General features: G+C 36.5%; 1 protein-coding gene across 3 annotated transcripts in view; it reads left to right on the top strand.

The window, feature by feature from the left end:
* The window catches only part of LUZP2 (leucine zipper protein 2), a 190,336-nt gene extending 170,967 nt beyond the window's left edge, over nucleotides 1-19,369 (top strand). For 2 of the 3 annotated variants that reach the window (XM_054068772.1, XM_054068775.1), the window contains exons 10-12: nucleotides 3,126-3,218; nucleotides 16,156-16,233; nucleotides 17,016-19,369. In XM_054068772.1, the coding sequence (XP_053924747.1) occupies nucleotides 3,126-3,218; nucleotides 16,156-16,233; nucleotides 17,016-17,120 (276 nt within the window). In that variant the 3' untranslated portion in view covers nucleotides 17,121-19,369. The remainder of the gene's footprint in view (nucleotides 1-3,125; nucleotides 3,219-16,155; nucleotides 16,234-17,015) is intronic. The other variant, XM_054068774.1, reaches the window with a different exon arrangement.
* The last annotated feature ends 2,014 nt before the right edge of the window (nucleotides 19,370-21,383 follow it).

Here is a 21,383-nt window from a genome sequence, read left to right as displayed (position 1 = left end):
ACTGGGAAAGTGCTTTCTTGATGGTAGCCTCACCTAAATATCCCAGATTTTCCCTTGTTCTGGAGAAATGAGTACAACATGCTGAGAAATTGGGTTTGTGCACTGCGTGTATAATTTGCAAAGGTATAATCTTGAGCAGGAATCAAATTCTGAAATGAGAGGCACTATGTACAGGCATTTATTCTCCTGAGTTAATAAGGTTTCAAGCTGGCTGGTTTTTCTGCTATCTCGTGTGGATTTACTTGTTCAGTCAAGAAATCAGGTGAATCCGTGTACTGTCATTCACTGAATATATGCCTCTCTTGTTCGATGGGAAGAAATTGAAGTTTGCAGAGCTGTAATAATTCTTTTAGGCCAAACAAGCAAATCAGTCAATACAGATATGAAATGACATTCATTATTTAACAAAACCATTATTTATATTGATCTTTTTTAATCCGTTCACCTCATCATCACTTTTTCTAGTATTCAATTGTTCTATAAAACCTAACAACTCCTGACTGAAGAGCTGGGCGTACGTTGCAAATAGTAACCAGACAGGTTTCTTTTCTCCTGTTCTCCGTCATTTTTGAAAACTTTGTATTCATTAGTATTTCAATGCAGTATAAGTCACGTGAAGAACGGATGGTTCAAGATTTCAAAACTTGTGTCTGAAGTTCCAGCTTTGCAGATAAATAAGTTTGATGTGTTTCCTGCCCCCACTCCCCTGAAGAGTTTCAAGATTTCTTGCAGACAAATTGATGGAAGCCAAAGCCCTTGGTTATAAACTCTTCATTATATGAAATCTATAACAAAAAGTGGTGCGTCAGTGCTAGCTTTTAAATTTGATTCTTTTCTGGCAATTTATTGTATCACAGTAAGAATAAGTTTTGATAAGTAAAAATAAGTTTTGAGGTTCTGTTTTGGGGGAGAGGTTAGCAAAAGGTATGTTTTGGAAAAAATATAAATCTTAGGTAATTTACATTCTTTTCATGAATGGTATTTGATGGGTGGAATATTTGGTAGATGAGGAATTATTTGGATGGTCACGTTCAGTGAGTAGTGGTCAACGGGTCTGTGTCCAGATGGAGATGCGTGACAAGTGGTGTCCCTCAGGGGCCCATACTGGGACAAGTGCTGTTTAATATTTTCTTTGACAATATAGACAGTGAGATCGAGCGCATCCTCAGCAAGTTTGCAGATGACACCAAGCTGAGTGGTACAGTTGTCACACCAGAAGGATGGAATGTCATCCAGAGGAACATGGACAAGATGGAGAACTGGGGCTGTGTGAACCTCATGAAATTCAACAAAGCCAAGTGCAAGGTCCTACACCTGGGTCGGGGCAATCCACAGTTTCAGTACAGACTGAGGGATCACATGCTTGAGAGCAGCCCTGCGGAGAAGGACTTGAGGGTGCTGATTGATGAGAGTCCCTGCGTGAGCCGACTATGTGTGCTCACAGCCCAAAAGGCCAACCCTATCCTGGGCTTGCCAGCAGATCAAGGGAGGGGATTCTGCCCTTCTACTCCACTCCCATGAGACTCGACCTGGATTATTGTGTCCAGTTCTGGAATCCTCAACTTAAGAAGCATGTGGAACTGTTGGAACGATTCCAGAGGAGGGCTACAAAGATGAATAGAGGGCTGGAGCCCCTCTGCTCTGAAGACAGGCTGAAAGAGTTGGGGTTGTTCAGCCTGGAGAAGAGAAGGTTCCAGGGAGACTTTACAGTGACCTTCCAGTACCTGAAAGGAGCTACAGAAAAGCTGGAGAGGGACTTTTTACAAGATCATGTAGTGGTAGGACAAGGGGGAATGGCTTTAAATTGGAAGGAGGAAGATTTCGATTAGGCATTAGGAAGAAATTCTTCACAATGAGAGTGGTGAGGCACTGGCACGGGTTGCCCAGGGAGGTTGTGGATGGCCCATCCCTGGAGGTGTTCAAGGCCAGGCTGGATAGGTCCTGAGCAGCCTGGTCAAGTAGGAGGTGTCCCTGCCCATGGCGGAGGGGGTGGAACTGTATGATCTTTAGGCCCCCAAACCATTCTGTGAATTTCAGTGGGCTTTGAATTAGGCACTGGAAGATGAATGCTTTTTAAACAAATAATACTGCAGAACTAAGGATTACAAAGAGTTCATAATGATCATTTTGTAGCTAGCAGCAAATTATGGTCCATCCAGCCTTTTTTAGTTACTCTGTGTCTCAGCAGAGCATGCAGTTGTGGTGTGCAGGCAATGATAAATGTATCAGGATATCCAATTAATTAACTAATATATTTTCCAGATTTTATGGATTATTTTTTTAAAAATTATTCTTTGTGATGTTATGCTATGGTCTAGTATTTAAGACCACAAAAATGTGAAGTTACTAAGCTAAACTAAAAAATACTGAGGTACAAATACAGTGGAAGCGCTCTGTAAAGAGAGCAATCCTTATTCTTCCAGTTCATGTCCCTCTGAATCTTAAAAGCTGAAGGAAATATGGAAAGCCAGGCCTAAAATGACCAATATTTCAGTGGAAGGAAATTAACTGCTTATATAAAGTGATAGCCTGGATTGTAGAGTAACTACCCCATACAGCAGTCCATTTTGAGTGTAAGGAGGTAAGTGAAAGGCATGAAATGGAACACATTCTGCCAGCTCATAATGACAGGAGGTCTCAGCAGGGAGGGACTGTAGACAGCTGAAGTAAGTTAAAGCAGTTCATAAACAGCTTTAACTCAAGGCCTAAATCTTTCTCAGAATCCACAAGAGTCAGAGAAATACGAGTTTTAAACATGCTTTTTCCCCTTCTCCTTTATGCCTTCATTCAGACATTTGCACAAAAGAAAATGTAGTTTAATTTATACTTAATTTGGTTTTATTTAATATACAAAAAAGTATACCATCAATTCACTTTTGGGTGGTAAATTTTCAGGTGGAAATTCCTGTTTACTTGTATGGAAGTAATCCTTTACAAGAGAGTACTTTAATGAGAAGCAATATTAAAACATGCCCTTTACAAGACTTGATGAAAATGCAGTGTATGAAGTAGCAGTTAGTAGTAGCAATATCTGACCTCTTGATTTCTTGTCATTATCCTGATTTTTCAAATGTGACATTTCTGAAATTTCATCTGTATTAAATGTTTATTTTCTTATTTCCGAGGTCCAGCGAAATGTCTCAGCAGAGAAAGAGAATCTTCACATGGCCTCGAGAAAGGAAGAAAACCAGAGCATCCAGGAGTGCGATTCTCAAGATGTAAGATTAGCTTACCTAGAAATAAGAGTCTAATTTAGATTGTATGAAAACGTTAGTGCTTTAGGCGATTATCGATGTGACTTACTTTTCCTCATCAAGCTGGTACACATTTTATAAGACAGCTATGTTCTGCATTAAAGTGCCAAGGAGCAGATGCGTTTCACTGCCAATCTATGCAGGTATACTCTCTGGATTTCTTTTGAAGACTGCTTAACAGAACTTGTAGAGCTCTTGTGGGAAGAGCAGCAGTAGAAGAGATGTGATTTGATGTTTAACAATTTCAAGAAGTGGCTTGTTCCTGATTGAAGAGTTGCTGTGTTACAGTGAGATGCAGATCCTTGTTTACATATTGTTTCCGCTAATAATCAGGCACAGCTGTCACAGATGCTTCATTTGATAAAACAAAACCTTCAGGGAGATGTAAAAGGTGACAGCGCGATAGTTGAAAGCATGTAATCCCATCCACTGGCAGCCTAGGAAAGCCGCAAGCTGTGTTTTTCTTATGACATGTCTGACAGAAAGTTAAATCTGCTGCTTTTACTGAGGCAAAACTTTCATTCAAACAGCGTGGTGTTAACAGCTGTTAACAGAAATCCCAAATGCACGTATTATGGCTGCAATTATAGCAATACAGATAAACAAGGGAAAAACAGGAAGAGAGACAAAACCTGTTGAGAGCGCGAATGGTCTGCTCAGTAGTCCAAAAAGAAGTATAGTATTACCTTGACTGATTTTCTGTGCAATGTAGAAGCTATTAGGAAAAAACTGTCACAACAGCTCTAGAATGAACTACTGAACACATTATCTACCTCTAAATATAATAAATTCCTCTGGGTGTAACTGGGCAGCTTGCTGGTAGCCATCCTAGCAACATGTAGCACTGGGAAGAAAAGATTGGAAAACATATCTTAGATAATTCGGTATCCAACCTGTATATATATTATCCACTTATTACAAATATTTTACAAGTTCACTCACTTATAAATAACTTCCCCTTTGCCACATTCTCCAGAGAGGGGGCAGAGTCAAGGAGAAATTGTGTATCCAGGAAAAGACTGTGTAATTTCCAGTTTCACCTTTCTTAATGTCTAAAGATGAGGGAAACTTCATTTCTTATTAATAAAATGTGAAGGAGGGGAAGAAAGACTATGATGTAAAATTCTGTGGTCAAAGTGAACTCTATTTGGTTTATGATTAGAGGTTGGTTACCACCTGGGAAACTTATGGAAGGTTCAATGGAATATAGGTTATTTTAAGTAGAGGCTAATTTGATTTTGGCTGAAAATTTGTGGTTCAAGCAACTTCTTTTTACTGAAGGAGAGAGAAAAAAAAAAGTTGTTAAAGCATTTCACAAATCAAGAGAGATTTTAATTTCTCTGTCAAGTAATACAATGAAATACACCTAAAAGATGCACTTTTCCATAAAATCCGGGATTGAGTTATTTTGATCAGAGCGTGGTGGTATCTTTTTGTGCATCTAGAGCTAGGATATTTAGCCATTTAGTCAGCATAGTATGCTGCTTGGTATGAAAAATTTGTCTGAGAAAGCAGAGGAGGACTCCAGCTGGAGTTAGAAGTCTTGAGAAGTCAAACTATTTTTCACAAATCAAGTTAAATTAAAATCCAACCCTGTTCCCCGCCTCCTTCTAAGTAGCATTATAATTCAAAGAAAAAGGAATTAGTCTATATATCTAAATTTCAGTAATAGGATTAAGTTTTATATAATTTAATCTCTCAGTCATCATATTTTAAGACCAACTCTATATTCTATTGGACTCATTTCCTTTTAATTTTAAGTCTTTAAGGTTTGTTAAATCTGTATTTGACAAAACCTCCCATATGGAGGAAAGAGTAGTAAAATTGGAAAAAGAATACCAGAGGGGAGTATTCAGATTCAGTGTGCCTTGATAGATTATGTTCCTCATTGGAAAATTAAGCAGACAATAGTTTTATTGGTCTTATCTGGCTTTTAAATATGTTGCTGCTAGAAATTCATTTTCCAACTGAAAAGAGGGTATTATTTAATAATCATAGTTATATTCTGTTCACATTTAAAAATAACAATCTAGGATTGACAGTAATAGACAAAAATTTCATTGAGCTGTGCTTTCAGTGTCTGTTGAAGGAATGGGTTTGAGAGCCAAGTTACAGAAAAGATTCCTAGGACAGCCACACCTCCAAGCACGGAAGCCATAAACAGTGTGGTATTTATGCCAATTAGAAACAGCGTGTCCAGTGTAACTGAAAAACTTGCAGATAGAGGAAGACGTGTTCTCTTTACATTTAGAGGGACTTTTAAGATGTCTTTTTTATTTATTTATTTATTTCCATGTTTAATTGGAAATAGGTATTGTTTCATTTGCTTTTTTTAAATATAAAGCCAATTTCTTGGTATGATTCAAAGAGAATTCCGAGAGTTACTTCTTTGCATAGACAGCTGTGAAGCTGTTCCCAACCAGGAGCTGTTTTGAGGTCCAGCAACCAGCGTAGTGAAGCAGCATTGCTTCTGGCACAGGAGACAGATTGCAAGAGTCTGGTCTTAAAGTGGAGGATACATATATAGCTCAGGTAATACACAACATAAATAATATTTTAAATAAATACTTACATTCAAATTGTGGCTGCACTCAAACTACTGGATTTTCTTGCCAGAGGAACATTAAATATTTCTTTTTTTTCAAATACTTTTCTCCCTTTCTGTGGGAAAGAAATCGCCACACTGACCTGCAAAATTTTATGAGAAATCTGTCCACTCGCAGGATTCAATGCTTCAGTTTTCAACAGCTCATTTGGACTCTGTCATGGGAGAATTAGACATCTCCTTTTGTCAAAATTGCCTAATTTCACTTTAAATATCAGACATACTTCACTTATGAAAATGAGGAAGTTTTTGTGTAAACCCAAGGATTGATTAAAGAAAGGCGGTAAATATTCAAAGAGAACTAAAGCATTAAAATATTTTTCAATTTTAGTAAATTTAAAAACGTTTAAAAAAATAAATGGATGTTGAGGTCAAGATAGAAGAGCAGGAACGTAATGAATATCCTCAAAACTAAGATGTTGCTTAGAAACCTAATATTTCAGCAACACTTTGTCAGAGCTTTGCAAAGATCCTTGAATTCTTTCTCTGATAAATGAAATGCGATTTATGTTTTGGAAGAATTACTCTAGTAAAGACTGACCAGAGAAGAAAGTATGGTGTTTCAGTTCTTAAGGCAAGAAATACAGGGAAAACATGGCCAGTTGCTGGTCTCAAGCATTTTTTTTTTTAGTCTGTGTGGCTGCTTATCTCTCTATCTCTCTCTGCCTCTCTCAAATTTGTAATCCCATTGCAATTTTTGTCTTTATGGTTTTATGTATGTTTATACTAATTAATTTAGTTAACATTGGAAAAAACATACAAATGAAATTTTGTTTGCAAATTATATTGGCTGATTTTGAAATTAGATACTGCTGACACCTTTGGTGTCATGAGATTTGGCATGGGACGTTTAGTAGCCAGAAGTAGGTAGAATATCCTGTAATACAACATCTTAATTATTTCAAATCATCTGAACTTTGTCAGAGGCCATTATTTAGATTATTGTTATTTTATTAGAGAAATCTCGTCATTACTATTTTTTATTAGTCTGGTCTGGAGATATTTCCCTGTGGCTTGTGAAAGTCTTTACATAGAACTGGAGTTCTCAGAGCTCTTTTCCTAGTATAATTTACCTTTTCCCTCTTCCCAAAAGCTTTTGGGACCTTTTTCATTTTCTGACTTTTACACCACAATGTACTTTATCCCCTTTTCATATCAAATAATTATTTATGCATGTATTTGGTGGTGCTAAACCACCAAACAATTTATAAAGTGATTCTTTTTTTTTCTGTTTGCATGTTAGATTTCTTGTTCTTTGTCCTTGTAGTCTTTTCTGATAAATAAAAGTGATAGTGCTTTTATTTACTGCCTTAATTTCCTGCAGTAAACAAACACTGTGTGTTCATTAATCATTCAGTGACAAAGGACACTGAATATTGGAGCAAAGCTTGTACATGTTTCTAGGCAACCACAGCATTTTGCTTCATTTTTCTCTATTGGTTTCAATTGCAGATTGTTGTACTCTCTTGTTGCTTTCTCAAAGAAGTTACGAATTAAAAAAAAAGCTATATTTTTTATAATAATATTTCAACCTAATAAAATTCTTAAAGTGAATTCAGTAATTCTTTTCCCTAAATGATCACTAGGAAGGTCAAAAGAACTTAGTTTAAACCACCCACTCAATATACTGTGCTCTAAAATAGGAAATAGTTGTGAAGAACTGCAGAGTTGTGTTATGAAAACATGTGCACTTTTCACATATGTCCTGCTATATGTCTGTCTTCTAAATAATGAGGGTCAAAGGAGACTGAAGTACACATCTCTTATAAATTCACGAGTAGACCTGCTAATATGTGTCCTTGAATAAACTGAGTACCTAACTTGGCTTACCATGTTATTTCCACTGCAGAATGACATTTTAGTAGAACATCAGCTATTCTGCGTATTTGTAAATTATAAATGTTGTAAAAAAGAACTATTAAAGAAGTCTTTCATGGAAGTATGGGTATTATTGTGACAAGGGAAAAAAAAGAATAAAACATCAAATCATATTCAGCAGACTATTGATTTCATTGAAGGCGTTTGTTATATGACAGTGCAAAATTTTCGTTTCTGAAGTCTCAGGTTGGTTACAGGTCACTTCAGAAATTGGACAATTTGTATTTTTGTGAGCCGGCACAAAAGAAGAAATTTAAAAAATCAAAATATCCATTCAGTGGGGGGAAGAAAACCTATCAGAGAAGTATGTACTTCATGTACTAAAGAGCTAAAATGACATAATGCAATAAATTTGTCATTCTCAGGTACAAGTAGTAACAATTTTTTTACATGTACAAGTAGAACTTAGCCCTCTTAAAATGTGACAGATCTGCAACATGTATGCTAGACCAACAAGCAGGTAAGATTGTTGACAGAGTAGGGTTTGATAACAATGCAAACATCAAATTCATTACAGAGTATCATAGAATTTGTAGGTTTTGTCTAATGAGGAAGTATAGCCCTTTCCTTTTTTTAAATACAAATTGCTTGATTCTTTCACTTTTAATTAATTTAATTTAATTTTCATTTGAAAGTTTTACCTAATTTTAACCGAGTTTGTCTATTAAAGGCTTCAGGTCATTGGAACCAATAGTACAAGAAATGCAGAAAGACCTGGAAATGCAGATTTGTCTGAATAATTCCAAAGAGATATCTCGTGCAAGCACAGTGAAAATTTAGTGGTGTTAAACTTCTTTTTCTGCGTTGTGAGTTACACTGGTTTAACCTAATTGTTGCCATCGTAAGTGAACAAATCGTCCTGGTTCTTTTGCCTATAGCAGATCTCGTGGTTTGTGAAGGTGAGGAGATCCGTGACTGTAGAAATGGTACAGCAGAATACCAATTTCATTAAGATATCGAGTCTGTCATTTGGCCTAATTGTGCTGTCCTTTTCTCCTCTACCTGATTTAGTTTCTTCAGAAATAGGTCAGTCCTTTCTTCTCCAGCGTATTCTGCAAACATCCCACATTTCTTCCTTAGTGCCAGCCGAGGCTGAAAGGAGGGCTGTAGTGATGTGAAGGAATGCCAAAGCTGCGTGATTTGGTCTACTAAATCTGTATGATATCCTTTAGCAGTGGGGGAATTATTTTCTAACTGTAAAAGCTGAATATAGTATCACTTATTTAAACTTCTTGATTTCCTGTCCACTTGTGATACACCAGATGATTATTTGAGCAATAAAGCCAATTCTTATTTGCTGGATTGAAGCAGTGCAATACCCTTCTGGTTACATTGTTCAGCAGCTTGCAGATCAAATTGCATAGTTTTAATAGCCAAGGGACTTGCTGAATTTTAACTGACTTTTTGAAAATTCCTTTTAAATGAAGATGCACACTTGGCTGATCCACCTTTATAATTTATACATCCAGCTGTGAACCTCTCCAGCTCTGCTGTATAATTCACTAGATGAGCTTAATAACATAACTTCTGAAATTTTGCATCATCTACTGATCAAGCTGCATATTTTATATACAGAATTTCACACAAAGACATTGTTTTTATCAAACTGTGCCCTGAACTCAGACAGCATTTCAAGATATGTGTCCTGCCTCAATTTTATCTTGTTCAATTTCTCACTTAGTGTTCTAGATATTATTTTTTTCCTTTTTCATATACAAAATGTGTTGCTCAAGGCAAAATGCACTTGTTGCATGAAAATTTATTTGCAAGCACAAATAGATCATTCATGTGTTTCTTAAACTTTGTGTGTTGTGGTGTAACCCAGCAGGCAGCTAAATACCATTCAGCCATTCACTCACAGTGAGATCAGAGAGAGAATCTGGAAAAAAACTAAAAGTTGTGGATTAATATCAAGACAGTTTAATAGAACACAAAAGGAAGGGGTAATAAAAACAATAGTGAATATACAAAACAGTTGATGCATGACAGAATTGCTCACCACCTGCTACCTGATGTTCAACCAGTCTCTGAGCAGCAGATACCCACCAGCCAACTCCCCCTATTTATATACTGAGCATGATGTCATATAGTATGGAATATCCCTTCAAGCAGTTTCAGTCAGCTGTCCCAGCTGTGTCCCCTCCCAGTTTCTTGTGTACCTCCAGCCCTCTGGCTGCCAGCGTGTGAGAATCTGCGAAGTACATGACACAGTATAAGTACTACTTAGCAACAACTAAAACATCAGTGTGTTATCAACGTTATTCTCATTCTAAATCCAAACCACAGCACTATACCAGCTACCAGAAAGAAAATTAACTCCATCCCAGCCAAAATCAGGACAATACAAAGCAAGTAACAAGCATTCAGCATCACTGAGGTTTGTCTGTTTCTCTGCCACATAAAAGAAAAGCAAGAATTTTCTTGTCTGTACTCATAAAAATTGTAAATGTTGGCAAACCTACATTCTAAGGAGGTGTTAAGAAGAAACTATACAATTTGAAAAGAGCTTGTAAGAGTGAAAACAGTGAAGAGGCATTGCCAACTATCAAACACACCTGGATATTTTTTTCCAGAATTTCTTTATCCTGAAGCCTTTTCATTGGGAAGTGTTTAGCTTTCACTGCTTTAAATTCTGACAGCTGTGTGTTAGAGTATTTTTAAGTATTCAAGCACTAGATTTTTCTTGATGTTTTGTGATAAAAATGGAGTAAATACCAAGTGAATCTCCAAAACATGAGTTTGAAGTATAAGGAGATTTTGGAGAATTGAGAACTTAAAGTAGTGTGTTTAGCTTGCATTGTGTTTTAAATGCCTACACGCCACACTGGGTTTTTGCAGAAGTGTATTGGGAATAGGGAATTTAGTCTATCATCACCATTCCTTTTGAAACACCTAACCTCAGGCTTCTAAAAGGAAGGCACAATAAAGCACAGAATGTGGTTCAGAATCAACTGCCTGTTTTGTTCTAAATGCAAATGGGAGGAAATACACTTAACTAATAAAGTTTGAATTTGAGAATATTAGCTTTTTTGCTGTCAGCGCTGTATCTTTGTCCCTTCGATTGTCTTTCCAGGAATCCAAAAATGTCATAATAATACAACATAAGTATTGCTGACAAGGTTTTAAATTGCAGCTTGCTTTGTTATTAAAGTACAAAAGCAGTTGGTGGAGTTGCACTAAACTAATAAGACCAATGTGAGATGTTTTTTTCTGAGGCTTACTGCCTTCCATCTTTTTTTTAACCTTCTGAACATTGCTCTTACTTGGATATTTTTAGTCTTTTGTTATGTACTTACCATTTTATTAGCTTTTCTAGTAATAACGTTTAAAAAAATGTTCATTCTTTGGAAAAAAATCAAATCTGGTGTGAGAGATATGGGGAAAGCTTCTTTTTGCCCAGATGTCTGTATCTCTGGACAAGCGTACATTGAAGGGGTTATTGTTTTGTACTGTGATTCCACCTCCTTGGAGGTGCAAGGAGTGATGACGGCAAATCATGAGGAGCAAGGTTGAGCTCCGCTGTGTCCCATGGCATCAGAGGGTTTGTGCATGAGCTAGTGTCCAGCACAGAGGCTTTAAGAGTCAGCATTTTACTGTTCCTCTCCTCTTCCTTACTTCACAGACAGGGCAGCGGGAGTGCCTGCTCTTTTGAGAGAAACAGACGTACAAGTTCACCCTCGCATCCCTGATAAGCTAAAGCCTCAACTCAAAGCTTGGCAAAATCCCAGTATCTCTTTCAGCAGACGCTTGTAAAATGTCATCTTCATAAAATAGAAAACCCACACTTGCAACATTTCAACCCCTTCGTTTTCTGAAAGCAATTATTTTTGCTTTTTCCTGGTTTCCACCATGTCAAGCTATCATATTGTATTTATGTAATTAGCATACCTCTCACAGGAATTAATCTGACAGAGAGACTCACACAGAAGAGCAAACGAAAAAATCTTTCCAGCACTTGGTATAGAGGGAACTAGCACAATTATTAAAAAAAAAAAAGGTTTAGTATTTGCATTTTTTTTCTATATGTGATTCATGGCTGTGAAAGGTTTTGTAGTGTGTGGGTTTTATATTTCCCCAGTTGTTTGAGGTGGTCTTCAGCTGAAGTAAAGATGATGTGTGTACGTTTGAATATTCATTTGTTTATATATACATATGTGTGTACTTATTTATGTATACTTCTGTGTGTAAATAATAACAAATAAGCTCATAAATATACACACAGGTGTATATGGTTTCATAGTGAAGTTGGCAGTGTTGGGTTAAGGGTTGGAATTGATGATCTTAAAGGTCTTTTCCAACCTAAATGATTCTCTGATTCCGTAGTTGCATGTGTTTATATATATGCATGAGGGTGTATATGTATGAAATACAGTTCAGGTTGTTTTAAACCCAGGTTATGGTTATAGCAGAAGATGCTGTTATACCTGTCTGTTTCAGCTTTAGCATCTGAATTGACTTGAAGCCACGAGCCGGTGGATCTTCACAGCTCATCCACAGCAACTGGTTACAATTCTGGCTATTGAATTGCTGTTGACTGACGGTGTATTGAAAGTCATCGCTGTTGTTCGATCTGTGATTTATTTGTTAATGATATACAAGGTTTCACGGTGACAAGGAATCAATAATGCCTTATGCTTTAACAACATAAGGACGCAGGAGTTACTTTGTTTGGATAACTCCCCCATTCTCCTGTCTTTCTCCAACAGCGACCTGTATGGTGTGTTACTAAAAAGGAAAACAATGGCGAGTGAAAAAAATGTTAAATACTACAGACATAAATCTTCACTTCTGTTTTCCTACCAAAAAGGCATTTGTTATCTGGTCTATGAAAAAAGTATGAGAGATTAGTCACTTTGAAAACATTGTTTTATCATGAGCTTTTATTTTCTCTAAGGCAACCTTTTTTTCCTTCTTTGCATGTGTCTTAGATGCTTGACCAGTATTTTTATTAATTTCAATTAATAGTTTTTTATTCCAATCTCATGTGTGTTTTCTTGGTGAAATAGGTTATCTGAAGTTTTTCAGTATATACAGTTAGCATAAAATTATGGATTTGTAAATGAGTTTATATTTTATCAGCGATAGTTTTGTCCTTTCCATTTTACAATCAGAAATAGTTATTTTTTTGACCTGTAGCATTTTTTGTTCTCAAGATACTCTCCTAGATGTCTCTAAAACCCTCAAATTTTTCTAAGCATGACTAAGCTGAAAACGTTTTTTTAAATCTTGCTCACTAGTACTTTAAATACAAATTCTGCCAGGACCACGCTTTTAAGCTCTTGAAGTATTAAAAATTTATTCAGAATTTTTAATCACATTCTTTAGTCTTTATTGAGAACATAACCCAATGATTATTTCATTTTTTTCATAAAAGGAGGAGTAAATGCTTTATCTATAGATTTTTTTTAGTCATCACTACATGATTATTCCATATATGTTAGACCAACTTCTATTAACTGTTTTCGATAGTGCAAAAAGTTTGAGAAAGCGTCCTCACCATCAGTCACTTCAATTGCACCATCTCAGAGGCTTAATTCAGCAGCTTAAACATGAGTAACCCCCCTCTAATGTACTATAAAACTCTTGGCAGCACCACTGTCTCTCTAGAAGCTTTCAGAAGGGAGGCAGCTGTCTCCTCTCCAAGTAGATTTCTTAATAACATGTTTCATTTTCATTTTCACACCTGTTCGTAGATCAACTTTGTTACAAGCAAGGGACTGTCAGAATTCTCAAGTGCAAAAACTTAATGAATTTTCTCCCCCCTTGTCAATCTCTTGCTTTTTAATTAACTCCAATCTAATATCATTTCTACTGAAAGGATATTTATAAAATTTCTTGATATTTAATTTGCAGGTAGGATGTTTAGTTTTAGTGTTCTGTGCTGAGTGAGTCAATTTTTATCATGTTGTGGTTTAAGCTGCTGTAGGAGAAATTCAGATTTACTTTCCATTTTCTTGAGAAAGTCTATCCAAAAAATGCCACAATACATAGAATTTAGATTTTTTTTTTTTCTGTTTTATTCATGATTCCTTTGCTCTCCTAGATGCAAATAGCTTTTTCTTTCCTAGGACAATGTTATTAACTGTAATATTAAAAAAGAAAAGGTTGCAGAAATGTCAGCAGACCTGGTGGTGAATGTTATTGAGAGTTTCTTGTTGAAGGCACATTTGCGTTCATATTGCTATGATCCAATCTCATGTCTACATACCAATGATTTTTTCACCTTTTTTTTACTAATATGCTGAATCATGTCTGATGCGTCAGAAGTATTCTATCTAGGCTTGAGTTAGCATCTGAAATCTTCAAGGGTTTATACTAAACAGGAATCATTTAAGAGGAAGAATTATGTTTAAATTCAAACCAAACAAAATTACTGTTTTGTTTAAAGAGTCTTCATGACTTAAAAACTCCACATTTATTTTCACTCAATTTGAATGCATCAATTTTATTAGCAAAACAAGCAGAGAAATTCCAATGTGAACACATTTTAAAGTAATGTCCAAAGATTATCAATATTTTATCGTAGAATGATAGAATGATTTGAGTTGGAAGGTACCTCAAAGATCTTCCAGTTCCGAGCTCCTGGCCATGGGCGGGGCCACCTTCCACTAGACTAGGTTGCTCAAAGCCCGGTTCAACCTGGTTTTGAACACCTCCAGGGGCAGGGGCATCCACGCCTTCTCTGGGCAACCAGTCCCAGTGCTTCACTACCTTCGTAGTGAAGAATTTCTTCCTTATATCCAATCTAAATCTATCCTCTTTCAGTTTAAAGCCGCTACTCCTTGTTCTATCACTACACGCCTTTGTAAAAAGTCCCTCACCAGCTTTCCTGTTGCCTCCTTTAAGTACTGTAAGACTGCTATAAGGTATTCTCAGAGTCTTATCTTTTCCAGACTGTGAACAACCCCAACTCTCAGCGTGTCCTCATAGTCCTCTTATCATCATCATTGTCCTCCTCTAGACTTGCTCTAACAGGTCCCTTTCCTTCTTATGTTGGGGGCCCCAGAACTGAACATAATACTCCAGGTGAGGTCTCACCAGAGCAAAGTAGAAGGGAGAAGCACCTTCCTTGACCTGTTGGTCATGCTGCTTTTTATGCAGCCCAGCATACAGTCGGCTCTCTGGACTGCAAGCGTACAGTGCTGGATCAGGTTGAGGTTCTCAAATGACACATCCAAGGCCTACTCCTCCTGTCAATCCATTCTCCCCCTACCCTGTATTTATACTTGGCATTGGCTTGAACCCATGTGCAGGACTTTGCACTTGGCCTTGTTGGACTTTATGAGGTTCATACAGGCCCACCTCTCAAGCCCAGCAAGGTTCCTCTGGATGGCATCCCTTCCCTTCAGCATGTTAACCACACCAGACAGTTTGCTCTCATAGGCAAACTTGCTGAGGGTGCCCTCAATCCCACTGCCCATGTCTGCGACAAAGATGTGAAACAGCGCTGGTCCCAGTATAGACCCTTGAGAAATGACACGTCACTGGTCTCTTTGAGTGCAGCCATCTAGCCAATTCGTTACCCAGCAAGTGGCCCATCTGTCAAATCTCTGTCTCTCCAATGTAGAGACAAGGATGCAGTTTAGGACAGTGTCACGTGTCAGTTGCTCTTCTGTAATATACAGCTTTTACCCTTTTGTAGGCCAAATTTGTCAGGTATAATTGGCCCTTAGTGAAGCCATGTTGGCATTTTACTTTATTTCACATTTTCATTTCTTTGCTTATGGCATCATTAATCCCACCCCTGAAGGGACTTTAATTTAATTATAGCAGAAATTTCATTGCTGGGTAAATCTCTGCTGAAGACTTGTAACATAAGATCTCTTTGGTTTAAAAATGTACTATGTAATTAATTTTATTTGTGCTGTTCAACTCTGTTTTCTCTCATATTAAAAAGCGTATTGGTAAAGAAAATGACATTATTACTGGAATAAAATGACAGCGATGAATCTAACAAGCTTTTAGGTACGTTGAGAGTCATCTGAATTCCCCTTCAGGGAATTATTATACATATTCCCACTCAGGGTTTATTATATGTAAGAGATGTAGCAGTTCAGACAAGGTAATAGTGATAGAGAAGTCCTAAATGTAATGCTAGTTTTTAGCTGTTTGTTACTATTTCCTCATCCATAACAGACAATTATAATTACTCATCTGTTCCATGGGACCACTGTAGGAATAAACTTCACTATTTGTGATGAGAAAAAGAGAGCAAGGTAATCGTTAAGTTGTTAAATTTACAGCCACATTAAGCTATTATAATGATGATGGGAGTATGGGATTCACTTAGCTATGATAACTTTGTTTCGTTCCATTTTTGTTCCAACTAGGCTAAAAGAAAACACTGATTTTTTTAGGAAAACCATGAATATTTCAGGAAAAAAAATAAGTAGTTATCTCTGACATCTGTATTGACAGGTTGGCAAGACGTGTTTGGGGAATCGCAATAATTCAACATCTCATTTGAAGACAGCAGACACAGAGACAAGCTTTCAGGTATTCTCTTTCTGAGGAATTCTTGGATTTTTACTACAAGGTCTTGTGAAGCATTTAATTACTTCAAGTGTATTCATACATTCTGTGCTCTTGAAACAGAACTGCTTACTTAGGTCAGATTTGATTGTTCTAGACTGAAATTTATCTGTTCAAAATGGCTTATGGTTGGTAACAATTTTCAGAACTGTTTAATATTTGAAGAACTCCACTATCCTAGTAGTCAAATGACTTAATTTCATAGAATCATAGAATAGTTTGGGTTGGAAGGGACCTTAAAGATCATATAGTTCCAACCCCCTGCCATGGGCAGAGACATCCCACTAGATGAGGTGCCCAAGGCCCCATCCAACATGTCCATAGGGCTGAAAACAGAAGAAGGAAGAGATTTCCAAAGTAATTATATATCTGCAGTTATGTGTAGCTATGTATATTCGGCTATGTTATCAACAGAAAAGTTTTGAGCAAGTTGTACACTGTGCTCTTCATTTGATAGACCAAGAGAAAAAGAAAAATCACCATAATTATTAAGCAGTATCGGACTTACATGGTTTTGTACTTTCAAATATTTTTGAGTATGCTTCCTTTAGTAGAGTTCAGTATCCATTTCTAGATGCAGTTGAATATCATAGACTGTTATAATAGTTTAAGACTGATACATCAGTTTAACAGAAAAAGTGTTCTATACGCACTAGTGCCATCAGTTTTTAGCATTTTTTTTATGCTTAAGTATGTGCATATTGTGTATATAATGCTTACACTGATAATATTTTCACCTTTACCAGAAGTTGCACAGCCCTCCATGGACAAAAACCGAAGATAAAGAATCACCTGAAAGAAATGAGAAAAAAATTGAAGAGCCTGTTAGTACAAAAGAAGAAAAACTCTAAGCACTACTAATCTACAATATAAATGCCCATCATTTGCTTCCATCTTCATATTGTTTTTAGTCCAGAGGCATGAAATGTACCAGGTTTCTAAAGCATGCATTTCCCACTATTTTATGAATGTTTGTAAATTAGTCTAGAATAGACCAATTAGTATATTTCAGCAATAATCCAAAATGGATGTTTGAAGAAATGCTTTGTTGTACACTGGTTTTTGAACTGTTGTTCAGCCTGATCAGTAACTGCATACTATAAATTAGTTTCTTTGTAAACAACAGCCATTCTCAAGTATTTTCTCAGTCTGTTCTATTTCATGTACCTTCATGGCAGATTAGGTTTTAAAAGAAGTTAAGAATTAAGGGGGAGTTAACATGGGGAAAAAATAATATGTAAACATGGTTGAAATACAATACAACTCATAAGAGTAACTGTAAAAATGGAACAGTAGGAGTCCATGTATACTTACCTTTCAGTAATACCGTTTCAGATCTTCTTACTCAAACAATAAAAGACGTTTGGTTGAGTTTTTTTCCTAAATGATATCACAACTAGTCCATTTTTGAGCACTGAAGCATTGACAAAAATGCAGAATTAAAGAGATGGCAATAGAGAGTCCTGGCTTTTAGGACCCAGGCAAAAGGTTTTGTAGGTGGAACCGAGTTAAAATTTTGCAGCTTTGGTACGGTCACAGGAAGTTAGTTGCAGCCCTTATTTATGCTGTTCTCAGCAGGATAAATATACTTTAAATGGTAAAACAACATTTTGTCTGCTACTAATGGCCTTTGATCACTACAGCAGAGGGAAGCATTTTGGTAGGGGTAAACTCTGTGACTCCTAGGGATCTTCAAGTTTCTCGTGGCTCACATACAAGAAAGCAGAAGGAAAGAGAGGATGGTGAGAATGTTTTTGCTTCTTTGTGTATATATCATTACTGGTCTAATTTAGGAATTCATATGCCTCATCTTTTTGAGATGCAAATCTTTCATGAACTAGTGCCTTAGGAACAGTTAATAGCCTGATGCAATGCTTTTATGCTTTCCTCTTGCATGAAGTGTTTTAAGTAGTGGTAACTTGTAAGTGCTCACCTTTCTTTTACTACACACAGCAGAGCATTACAACTTTTTCTAGACTGAAAGTAGTTTACTTATATCATTTTGCTTTTCCTCGCTTTTTTGAAGCACTTTAAAAGGCAAACAGACAAATTCTTATTTCTTTTAGTGGTGATCTCTGCTCCAGTTTTAGCTTTTAAGATTTTACCTGTCCTTCAACAATCTCATCCAGTAGCTGTCTATTCCTTGCGAATTCCTAGTGTGAATAATATTTCACACTGATGTTTTGTATGTGTACTCCTCTATTCCAGGGCAGCTATTGCAGAACAGTAGATTTCTCTGCCTGGGGAAGTTTCAACAGCTTAAAAAGAAAAGAAACTCATAAGCTGACCAAATGATGGCAAAGTACTGCTCAGCAAACTTGCACTACTCTCAAAGAAAAGATTATCCATGTTAAGTGTTAAAATAAGTAAAATCCTAGCCACAAAAGTAGTAAGAAAAGAGATGTGTTTTTTTCACATGTGATCCTAAAGCAAATCATCATCAAATCACACTTAATCAAATACAATATGAATTTGTATCAGGCAGTCAAGGGCCGCATAGCAGACATTTGCTGCATTTCAGCGCATTTCAGTGCATTTCACAAAGCTGGCCACAAAGACAATCTGCTGTATTTCAGAATTTTCAGTGAGCAAAAGACTTGTGATCCTGTCATATCTACAGCTGCCACTGATTTCTAGTTATGTCAAAACCGACATTTCTTTTCACACAGCACACCTTTATTTAAATATCTGAAGTGTGGACTGAAAAGGTCACTGAAACTGTTTCATAGAATCATAGAATCATAAAATGGTTTGGGTTGAGAGCGACCGTAAAGATCACCCAGTTCCAACCCCCGTGCCGTGGGTAAGGACACCTCCCACTGGATGAGGCTGCTCAAGGCCCCACACGTTTCAGTCATCTGTCTAGAAAGGTCATCGATCTGCACACCTATCCCAGAGGAATGAGGTAAGCTGTCCGACTTGGCATTCATTTTACCTTTCTGAAGAGTTTAGCAGTGCTGACAACACACCTACTACTGTTATAACTGCTTATTACTGCTGTGTCAAGAGATGGCATGGGGTTGGTGTCCATAACATGAAAATAATTGTAACCTTATAAGTCAGCAACAGTATAGCTTGGTGGGTTTTTTTGGACATATGTGAAACCAGTGAATGGTTGAGGAGCCCTCTGGTTTCTGAGAATGTGAATAATTTATTTGGTATTTCACCACCAGATAATTAACGTAGTAAGTCTGTTTGCTATCAGAAAAACAACATAAAGTATTGGGTGGGATGTGGTGAAGTTATTTTGTGTTTTGTTTTGCTTCCAAAAGGTTTATTGTTAGAAGCTTCCCTCTAGCCATGGGATCACAATCTCGGCTATGTTTGCATGCGTGTATGATTTCACTTTTGTGTGTCTCTTTTTCTGAGTGATGGTGAAGATCAGGTGAGACAGAACTGAATAAAACATGTTGGAGAGGAGAAATAATTGTCCTGTTTTGATTGAAGGTGTAGAAGTCAATTTTGTGTTCTCTGAGGATTACTTAACTGCCTTCAGATGGGACATTAATTACCACTCATTTTCAGTGTGATTAACAGTTTCACTTCTTGAAGATGATGATTGGGGGAATCCCTGCTTATCTTCATACTTCATATTTTTAGAATAATCCACAAAATGATATGGAATTAAAAAAATAATGATGAATAGATTAATCTTTTATCTATATATGATGTAGGGATATCTGATACTTTTTTAAGTATGGCTTTAACAAATATTGCTATTCTGAAATTCTGGTTTTCTACTAAGTTGTTGAAACCCATCTAAAGTGAAATCTGTCCTTGATTGTTATTTCTTAGAGAACTACAGTTCAAAAACTTATTAACATCATCTCAATTTGAAAGGGAACTTCTTTCCAGTTTGCACATGGAAAAGAAATATTAGAGAGGACATTGGACCACATAGGAATTTGTGTGGTAAAGGTCGAGGATTTTGAAAAGAAAGGAAAAAAAACTTCATAGTAATGCTTACAAGTTTTAATGTTTGTGGTCACTAGCAAAGCTGAGTATATGTCTCCTCGGTGGATCAATATCCATTCTTTCATTCCAGGCATGAGAGTGAGTTATTTTACACCCCGGTGCTGGAATGAAGCTAAACAGACCTTGCTGTTTTCTCTGATTTGTAGTTACTCAACATTGTAAAGAATATGGTCATAAAGGGACTGCAGTTTATAGAATTGAAGTCACCATCACATTTACTTGATCTCTCTAGGATACTCTTTTATGATCGGGTTCAGAGAGCATTGTGCCTTGGGATCTGTTCCCTGCAAGGACTCATCATACCAAGGGAAGCACATCTTAAGAAAATGTTTTGTCATTTCATGCAGTTGCCTGACAACCAGGTCAGGGATCATTTCCTTCTCTTTGCGAATAAGGATTACACATACAGAGACAAAAAGCTTTTCTATTCGATATTCCAAAGTTTAGTTAAAAACAATTTAATTTCCATGTTAAGAGCAGGCCAAACAATTCTCTTTTCTAATTGTCTGAGCTGTATTTTAGATTTTTTTCAAACTTCCATTTCAATTTTCCTTTTGCATAATGGACTTCTCTGAATTAATCTCTCTTTCTGTCCACCTATATCTACGTGCATATGTATTTGTAAGCATACATGCATATTATATCTGTTTATGTTCATAAATACACTTTTAAATATGCATACATATATGAGTATGTGTGTAAATTAAAATTTCTGGAGTGAAATTTCATCCATGGTCAGATATTACTTTGCATTATAGTAAGGGGTGTTCACTTTACCAAAATGGCAAAGATCGAGGCAATGCCTTTGTATAAAAATAGAACTCTAAATTCCTCTAAGTTTTGTTAAAAAGCTATAGAAATGTTTAAGACTGTTTGTGTTTAAAGTGGGTCATTTTCTGCCGTAGAACATGGTAGATTACTTCCCTAGAGTGAACATGCATATTTCATGAGATTTGATTTTTTTAATCATCAGGACATCTTGGTGCTTCTTTGCTTCATAATTATGATAGAGAAACCCAGTCTATTGTACACTTTTCATACGGAACTTTATGTACAGACAGTGGTTTCATTCAGTTGTACAATAACATGTGAAGTCTGTAATTTTTTTCATTAATAATGACCTCTTGAAAAGCCAAAAA

The sequence above is a fragment of the Cuculus canorus genome, chromosome 5, assembly GCF_017976375.1.
Source record: "Cuculus canorus isolate bCucCan1 chromosome 5, bCucCan1.pri, whole genome shotgun sequence".
In the NCBI taxonomy this organism is placed as follows: Eukaryota; Metazoa; Chordata; class Aves; order Cuculiformes; family Cuculidae; genus Cuculus; species Cuculus canorus.
The sequence above is the reverse complement of the archived record's forward strand: the minus strand, read 5'-3'. Positions and strand labels throughout refer to the sequence as shown.